Source organism: Gekko japonicus, unplaced genomic scaffold (assembly GCF_001447785.1).
Source record: "Gekko japonicus isolate JY-2015 unplaced genomic scaffold, Gekko_japonicus_V1.1 scaffold6299, whole genome shotgun sequence".
NCBI classification, from domain to species: Eukaryota; Metazoa; Chordata; class Lepidosauria; order Squamata; family Gekkonidae; genus Gekko; species Gekko japonicus.
In genome coordinates this window covers 1-9,759 of record NW_015170463.1, presented here as the reverse complement: position 1 = coordinate 9,759, position 9,759 = coordinate 1, and the positions used below count along the sequence as shown (strand labels likewise).

General features: G+C 44.2%; 1 protein-coding gene across 1 annotated transcript in view; it reads left to right on the top strand.

The window, feature by feature from the left end:
- The window catches only part of LOC107116422, a gene marked incomplete at its 3' end in the record, with an annotated part of 8,501 nt that extends 723 nt beyond the window's left edge, over positions 1–7,778 (top strand). The window contains exons 2-3 of the mRNA XM_015418317.1: positions 5,404–5,722; positions 7,751–7,778. Of these exons, the coding sequence (XP_015273803.1) occupies positions 5,404–5,722; positions 7,751–7,778 (347 nt within the window). The remainder of the gene's footprint in view (positions 1–5,403; positions 5,723–7,750) is intronic.
- Between the last annotated feature and the right edge of the window lie 1,981 nt (positions 7,779–9,759).

The window sequence follows — 9,759 nt, the reverse complement described above, 5'->3', positions numbered from 1 at the left end:
TTTGCTGATGACACCACTGTGGTAGGGCTCATCTCTGGGAATGATGAGTCTGCTTATCGGGATGAGGTGGAACGGCTTTGTGTTTGGTGCAGGGAAAATAATTTGATCCTCAACACCACCAAGACCAAGGAATTGGTAGTGGACTATAGGAGGAACAAAACGGACATCCAGCCACTGTTTATTGGTGGAGAACGTGTGGAGAGGGTGGCTACTTTTAAGTTTTTGGGAGTGATTATTGAGCAAAACTTGACCTGGAGCGCTAACACCACTGCTCTGGTGAAGAAGGCCCAGCAGAGGCTCTTTTTTCTCAGACTTTTAAAGAAAAATAACTTGAGTGAGAAAATACTGATGTCTTTCTATCGTTGCTCAATAGAGAGCATTTTAACATACTGCGTCTGTGCCTGGTTTGCCAGCTGTACGGCTGTGGAGAGGAAAGCACTCCAGAGAGTTATCATCACAGCCCAGAAGATTATTGGCTGCCCTCTCCCGCTCCTGGAGGAATTGTATAGTTCTCGATGCTTGAAAAAAGCAAAGAACATTTTGCAGGATTTGTCACACCCTGAACATTCCTTGTTTGAACTGCTGCCTTCGGGTAGAAGGTATAGGACAATTAAAACAAGGACAAACAGATTAAAAAACAGTTTTTATTCGAGAGCTATTATTGCTTTAAATGCTGCATGAAGTTGGAATTTGGGTGGAATTGGTGGTTTAGTTGCAATGTGAACCTTAGGGCTACAATCTGCCACTGGCCAGTGAGGGAAGGCCCACCCCTGAACAGCTCCTACCATGTCAATGTCATCAGTGTAATGACGTCACCAGAAAGTGACACATCACACCCTAGCATTTGGCCTGAAACTCTAACACCCTCTGTTAATATACCGTTCAACAAAGTTTTCACATCAGGTATAAAAATTAACTGGGAAACCCATTCATCAGTGTCTCCCTTAGTGAACACTGGGAGAAAGCCAGGAGCAAATCTCCTACTCAAGCCTGCTTCTAAAAAATGTCATTATATTGCATAGATCAAAAAGAGGTGGGGTTCATGCAAATCCCATTTGAAGTCCCTGGGGGCAAGATGAGCTCAAAAGGAACCTGAACTTTTAGGAAGCTCACTTCTATTCCTAGGTTAGAGCTTCATTCTTCCTGCCGAGCAAAGCACCCTTTCCCCCCAATTTTATCATGAAATTAATTATATATATTTTATTTTTCTTGGTGACTACTCTGAGAGGTAAGTATTTGCTCTGTGAGAATTTTAGAACCACTGGATTACCAAATATATGATGGTCTGAACTCATTGCAGTGTTCTCTTTTCCAAGGGGCCTTTTCAGTCATTGAGCTCACATCGTCTGGACCAGAAACACTGAGACCCGGAGATAATCTCAATCTGGTCTGTAAAGTGAAAGGATTCTCCATCACTGACAGCAGTTATGCTTGGGACTGGATCCGTCAGCCTCCTGGGAAAGTTTGGGAATGGGTCGGAAGGATATACCCCTATGATGGGAGAAAGTGGTACAACCCTTCTGTCCAAAGTCGTGTCACTATTTCTGCAGATGGCTCCAGAAACCAGTTCTCCCTTCAGCTGAAATTGGTGACACTTGCTGACTCTGCTGTGTATTATTGTGCCCGAGACAGACGCACAGTAAGACAAAGTCTCTTGGATGTGCATCAAAAAAGAGCTACAGACTTCCAGATTTACTTTGCATTTACAAGCCTAAAGTGTAGTGAGGGAGAACAAAAACACTTTAAATACAGCAAGTAATCCTTTGCGAAAACGATCCCATGTTAAAAAAACCCGATATCATACACACAAAAATCTTAAGCATTCTGTTGCCACAGTTGAACAAAGTTAGAGTCCAGCACCTTTAAGACTAACAAAGTTTTATTCAGGATGTGAAGTTTTGAGTGCACGCACGCTGCGTCAGACATTGAAACGGAATTACAGATCATAGTGGTATATATATAGGTGGCTTCTAAATTAGCATGCAAAATAGTGAAAATGGTTTTTTAACAGATCAAAAGAATGACAAGCTGGGCTTCTGGTTATCAATTGTTTTGATTCATCTAGGGGGAAGAACCAACATAGGTAATAAATATGTTAGAACTGGAAATTGATGTCCCCTAATTTGTGAGAATCCTGTTGATAGGGGTGAAAGACAGTGTTGTGAGTATGGTGGCTATATTGTGCCCTTCTCTTAACACTTCACTGAGCAAAATTTATTAATTTAAAAGTAAAATGTTTATACCCCACTTTTGCTTTGGCTTAGTCTTGGGGCCTTCCTCCAGTTCACTTTACCTTATTTACAGTCCATGAGCAGAATACAAATAAGAAAAAGAATGATCATAGCCTGGTAAAATATAAAAATTAAGGTATACATATATAAAAGTGTATAAAAGTAATTAATACTAATACAAATGCAGCAATTTCTAACCTAACTACATAAAAATATAAATATAGAAGAAGAAGAAGAAGAGATTGGATTTATAGCCCGCCCTTCACTACCCAAAGGAGTCTCAGAGCGGCTTACAAACTCCTTTCCCTTCCCCTCCCCACAACAGACACCCCGTGAGGTAGGTGGGGCTGAGAGAGCTCTTGACAGAAACTGCTCTTTTTCAAAAACAGCTCTTATCAGAACTATGGCTTGCTCAAAGTCATCCAGCCAGGTGCAAGTGGAGGAGTGGGGGAATCAAACCCAGTTCTCCCAGATGAGAGTCCACGCACTTAACCACTTCACCAAACTGGCTCTGTACACCAAACTGTAGAATACAGTCAGCTACTATCTTCCTCATTAAGTTGGGAAATATATATAGAACACAGTTCTATATAGAACTTTCCGGGTGATCTCTATACTCACATCAGAGAGAAGTATGTTAATGATCCCAGAGTCAGATGTGTCTGGACAGAGCTCAAGTAACGGGGAGATAAGGACAGTATGGATTTCATTGTAGAAAGAACAAGGAAAAAGGACATGTGCCATTGACTCTCTCTCACCACTGTTGCAAGGGCACAATCTCTCCGTCCGGGCAATTTTGTTATATCTGCCTTCAATAACTGAAGGTGGCAGATCATAGTTGTATATGTAGGTGGCTTGTTAAATTAGCATATAAAATAGTGAAAATGGTTTTTTAACTGATCAAAAGAATGACAAGCTGGGCTTCTGGTTATCATCTGTTTTGATTCAACTGGGGTGGTGGGACATAGGTAATAAATATGTTAGAACTACAGACTGATATGCCCTAATTTGTGAGAATCCCATTGATAGGGGTGAAAGACAGTGTTGTGAGTATGGTGGCTATATTGTGCCCTTCTCCTAAAACTTCACTGAGCAAAATTTATCAATTTAGAAAATAAAACGTTTATACCCCACTTTTCCTTTGGCTTAGTCTTGTGGCCTTCCTCCAGTTTAAAGAGCGTCCTTCCAACGTAAGTGGCTCTCTGTTTGGAAGAAGGGCCACATCAGTTGGAGGAACAGCAACTCAGCGGATGCCTGGGTCCACCCCACTCTTTATCCCCGTGGCATAAAAAGGCATTCTCTGCCAAAACCCTTCCCTGCATCAGCATTTCAGAAAAGTCCCCAGATGGGTTGCCAGAGAGCTATAAATCTGAAGCCTTATGGAAGATAAAATTGGCTGAGTAGAAACAAATCGCATATTCTACAAAGGTTTCTCAAGTAGTCACAGCCGTGCACAACCCCAGTACACTTATTGGGTCTCCATTGCCGTCCCAGACACCTACACATCCCACCGCCATTTTCTTTCTCTTTCATATTTATTTATATTTCTATCAACAATTGGGGTTCTCTTGTTTACTTTCTCATTTTCATTTACTATGCCACTAAATATGTCATTTAGTCATATGACAATTTATTTTTTGTGAGTATTTGTGTATGTGTATGTGTGCACGTGCGTGCCTCAAAGTCATGGTTGACTTCTGGTGACCCCTAGTGGGGCTTGGACATTTCAGAGAGGTGGTTTGCACTTGCCTGCCTCTGTGTCTCAGCCCTAGCATTCCTTGGAGGTCTCCCACCCAAGTACTTGCTAGGGTCGGCCTTCACCCCACCTGCCTCCTTCATCCATTGAGCTACTGGTCTCCAGGTATTGAGCTGAGTACACTTGCACAAACACAGACACCTGTCTCTTCTCCTACTGCTTTGCTGTATGATATTTAAAAAAAATGGTAATGCATCTTCAGCATCTGCGAGTGAGCCAACCTGTACACGAAGTGAACAAATAAAGAATGAACAATACCCCTAGGTTAAGTCGCATTTGGCCCTATTTTGTTATGGCAAAGATTACTGTTGGCACTACGCAACCATACTCTGAGAAAGCTTTCAATAATTTTGTTACAGCTTGGTTTCCACTAATGCAATTTCTGTCTGAACACGATATCATTCCAAATAATCCGATATACAAAGATATGATCTTTTTTCTAGTTATTTCCTGGCTTCCCAACTTTCTTTCCTTTGTTGAGGGCTGAATGTTTTGATGGTTTAACTGTAGTCAGATGAGCTAGCACGTTGTTTGGTGTTTTTTGTATGGAATTGACATGTATGGATTTAAATAAAATTAAAAAAAATAAACAATACCCCTAGAACCGCCTGTCTCCAACCTAACCAGACCCTAATCTTCTGTTCATGTATCTTCACCAATTGGGTGGGAGCGTGCTTGATCAGATGCTGTTGTGATGCCCCATTCTCCCCCCTTTTATTCATCCTCTTGACATGCCCCAAATCTTTGCCCATTCCAATTAATGGACAAATTAACTGTTTCAACATTTGGGGAGGGGGTTTGCATCAGCTGCATTTAAATGGAGAGTAAAAATTTTCTAAATTATGAGAAATGGTGCTAAATGATAGTTAAGGCCAATGTGGCAGACAAAATATGATGACAATGACGAGACACAAAATCAATATGGGCTGTATTTGACTTGTTTTATGTGCATGTACTTTAATGGAGGTACAAGTCAGCTATTATCCAGAGTGGCCCATAAAAGAACTGCTACCAGAGGGAAAGGTCTCTATCTCTTTTCATCCTCAGTCACAAGTTCTATGTCAGACCCACATGAAAACAGCTTCTTTATAGTTCATATGTGACTGAAAGAAGGACTCATGCAAATGTCCCAGAAGGCTGTTGGGGGCGGGGTGCCTGGGAGAGCTCGTCTTCAAAAGGAAGCTCCTCATCTTTACAATCCTCAGTTTCACCCCACTTCAGAGCTTCAAGCCCTCCAAGGAGCCAAGCCAATTGTTCATCTACATCATGGAAATTCTCCTTTTCTTCTTTTGCTTGGTGACCATCCCATATACTTAATATACTCATATACTTAATGAGAATTTTAGAGATCTAGGTTTGGTTAAATCCCTTGTTATACTACATTCTCAATTTATAGCAATGTTCTCTCTTTCCCAGGGGCCATTTCAGCCGTTCAACTGGTATCATCAGGTCCAGGAACATTGAGACCCGGAGAGAATCTCAGTCTGGTCTGTAAAGTGACAGGCGTCTCCATCACTGACAGCAGCTATGCTTGGCACTGGACCCGCCAGCCTCCTGGGAAAGGTCTGGAGTGGGTCGGAAGAATATACCTTTATGATGGGAGCAAGTACAACGCCTCTTCTCTCCAAAGTCGTGCCACCATCTCTGCAGACTCCTCCAAGAACCAGTTCTCCCTCCAGCTGACCCGCCTGACAGCTGCTGACTCTGCTGTGTATTATTGTGCCCGACAAGCACAGTGAAACAAAGTCCATTGGAGCTGCATCAAAAAGAGGAACACACGTTCCTACTTTCAGTTAGTGTTTACAAGCCTTAAGTGAACTGCTGGGGGGGGGGGAACAATTTCAAGATCTTGAAAATTCCAAAAACAAATGTCAAATTGAGCCAAGCATTTTCTCATAACCTGTTGCCACTTCCCCTTTAGTATTCATGTGCAAAATCAGTACATCAGATGCACAAAACTCTTAAGGTGTATACAGCCACAGTAGATACGAGTGGAGGGAGGAGGGAGTTGTGAATCTGGTTCTCTTTATCATAAACACTTCTTTGGAAGGGTTTTTAGCACCCTGGTGTTTATTAACAGCTAGGTGGAAGACACAGACGACGAAGTTTTACTTATACCAATTTACTCTGCTCTGGTTAGACCTCACCTAGAGTATAGTGTTCAGTTTGGGGCACCACAATTTAGGAAGGATATAGACAAGCTGGAACATGTCCAGAGGAGGGCAACAAAGATGGTGATGGGTCTGGAGACCAATTCCTATGAGGAAAGGCTGAAGGAGTTGGGTATGTTTAGCCTGGAGAGGAGATGACTGAGAGGTGATATGATAACCATCTTTGAGTACTTGAAGGGCTGTCATATAGAGGATGGTGCGGCATTGTTTTTTGTTGCCCCAGAAGGTCAGACCAGAACTAAAGGGGGAATTTATATCAAAGGTGTTTTGCTTAAACATTAGGAAGAACTTCCTGACCAGTTAGAGCAGTTCTTCGGCGGAACAGGCTTCCTCGTGAGGACTTCCTGGGGTTCACTGTCGACGCGTCCGGCCTCCACCCTGCCCGCGACAAGGTGAAGGCCATCGTGGAGGCACCCGCACCCAAATCAAAGCAGGAGCTACAGGCGTTCTTAGGGCTCCTGAACGCCTACCATGTGTTTTCCCCCCCATAAGGCAGCGGTAGCTGAGCCCCTCCACCGTCTCCTTGACAAACAGACCCCATGGCAGTGGGGGCCACGGGAGGCTGCGGCGTTCAAAGGGGTCAAGGCTCTGCTCGTCGCCAACCCTCAGCTGGCCCACTTTGATGAGAAGTTGCCGGTGGTCCTGCTCTGCGACGCATCCCCGTATGGGGTGGGTGCGGTGTTTTCGCACCACCTTCCAGATGGCCGCGAGGTGCCCATAGCGTACTACTTGCGGACCCTGTCTGCGGCGGAGAGGAACTACGGCCAGATAGACCGCGAGGGGTTGGCGATCATGGCAGGCGTGAAGAAATTCGACGACTTTGTCTACAGCCGCCACTTCACCATCATCATGGACCATAAGCCCCTGCTCTCTTTCATGGCCTGTCCCCTTCTCCTGCTGCAGATGAGGAATTAGTCTACAATGTCACACACCTGCATACCAGTTCTCCCTACCAGTAATAGCGCTAAAGCCAAACTGGCCTCCTTCCCCACAAATCCCCAACAGGAGAAACATTCACAGATGTTTGTGGTCAGAAACGGGCAAGTTTCCCTTCCGAATCGGGTATCTCATGAGGGCTGCTGTGGGTCTCACCAGCAGCGAAGTGACAACGATTCCCAAAGGTCCCTTCTTCCTCTCCTGAAAAAGTCGCCATGCATATATCTTGTGATATATTTTCACTGTTTTCAAGAGCAATTCTTTCAGAGTTCAGAAAAAGGCAGATGTGCTTCAAGTGTGCTTGGCCAACCCCGTATCTGAACTGGACCCGCTCTTGTCAGGGCAAGTAGCCACGATCCAGTGCTTCCCAGGCCATGCCCCTACAGACAGAAGTGAAAAAGATCATTCCTGCGTGTCCAGAGCTTTATGTGCATATAACAAATAGATGAGGAAAAATTGGGCTGCACCCAGCAATGTGCCAAGAGTATAATAGGTAGGAACAGGGGTCATTTCGTAGAAAAAGAGGTGCAGGCTCTCATTAGCATAACTCATTAGCATAACTTATTTGCATATGCCACACCCCCTGCAATTACCGGAAGTGTGGCAGAAGGTAGCACCCACCGCTCAGGCTCCACTCGACTGTTTTGGATTGCTAGCTATTGGGGGGGGGACATAGTAGATCTGTCCTCACAGAGGAGGGAGAGCTTGTACCTGAGTAAAATTTGGTCTTAAGGGTGCAACTGGACTGTTTTGGACCGGGGGGAGCTCTGCAACTTACCTGGCTGCTTCTTGCTCTGACTGAGGGCTGCTGAGAGCAGAGGGTGGGGCTTGTTGCATGTGCCCACCCCCTGGGCTCTTTACTGCCGGAGCTCCTCTCCTGTGCGCTCCTGCAGGAAATGACCCCTTGGTAGGAAAAATGCCAAATATTACGGGCTTTGTGTGATAACAAACAAGCCACCGACCTTCTGGCATTTTATACCTTTTTCTTTTACTGGTAGGGAACAAAAGGACCACAATGCTAGGCTCTTCTGCATTGTCATTTTTGTCACGCCTTTGTCCCTGTTGCTTCAAGGGTGCCCCCCCCCACAATGTGTTTTGCTCTCTCTAGTAATCCCAGAGGATGTGGGAAAGTGGTGGTGGGGGTGACCCCAAAGCAATAGGGACAGGCAAGTAGGAAAAAAAAAACAAATCCTAATTCTATTTTACAATGCAACACAAAGGAAGCTGTGTTTGCTTTACGATTGTGGTGAGGTGCTCTCAAGGGGAATGATTTTACCCATCTCCAAATAACAGATGCGGATCCAATTCTACAACAAGCAAGTGTAGAGAAATCAGGGGAAGGAATTAAAGGTGTGAAATAGGTCTCAAGGGTTTGTTTCTTATCTGGTCTCACAAAGAGTGACAAGAAAGGTGTTTTCAAGCTAAATGGCAGAAAGAGACCACCCATCACTCCTAAGAGGTCTTGAGAGACATAACTCATTTAAGTAAGCAAACGTTACATCCATTATTAACCGAGAGAGGGTCAGATTTGACAAGATGTCAGGAGACCCGTCTTCAGAGTTCTCACAGTGGGTTTGTAATGGTCAGAGTATCCGACTTGGATCTGGGAGACCCAAGTTCAAATAAGGGTTCCCACCCCACCTCCGCCTTGAGAAATCCCTTTAGCTAAACTGCTGGCTCATCTCATGGACTGTGGCCATGAGAATGACTCTGGCTGTTGACCTAATGCTTTCAATAAAGCAATTGGAAATGTTGGTTGTGCTTTCTCTATATGCTTTCTTTAAGTGCTTTTGTTAACATGGCCTTGATGCAACAAAAGGGAAATAAAAGGGACTCTTTCTCACTATGACCACTAGGAGGCAGCAATTTAGTTTCTGATCATGAATCACAAAGCAATGTGTGGTGCTTCTGTTAAGTCATGAACTTAACAAATAGTCGGAGAGTGATTTCAGCAAGAATGCGGCTTTATTCTTCAGAACGAACAGAACTCCAACACGTATCAACATCAGTCAGCCAGAACAGCTTTTACATTGCAGCTGCTCTGCTTTTTTTTGCATCGTTCACTTAGGGGGTTCTCACCAGATCCTTTGCATCCTGATTTAGGCGGGTGATGATCCTATATGATTCTGGGCATGTAGCATCTTTTCAAGTTTCAAAACGACAATCTAGTTGCATGCTATGTGTCTGGAATGGCCCTCGTCTGCTAATACACTCTTAAAGAATGTTGTCAAATGGGGTATCAGATTCTGTGCGAACTGTCTGTCAAACCCATCCATTCTAGGATCAATCTGACTGACCGGGGGATATTGAGCTGGGGAACTGGCGTACTCTGATCTTTGGTCCACATGCTGTCTTCCAAACCTAATTCACTTACTCTCCGCCAGCTAAAATGAGGGGAAAGCCACATTTATTTCCTTGTGGCCACTAGTCCTGCTGCCACAATTATCTAATTTCACTTGGACTCTTTTTGCATCATTAACTTAGGGGGTCCTCAGCTGATCTTGGCATCCTGATTTAGGCGGGTGATGATCCTATATGATTCTGGGCATGTGGCATCTTTACAAGTTTCAAAACTACAATCTAGTCGCTTGCTGTGTGTCTGGAATAACCACCGTCTGCTAGTACACTGTTAAATTATGTTGTCAAATGGGGTATCAGATTCTGT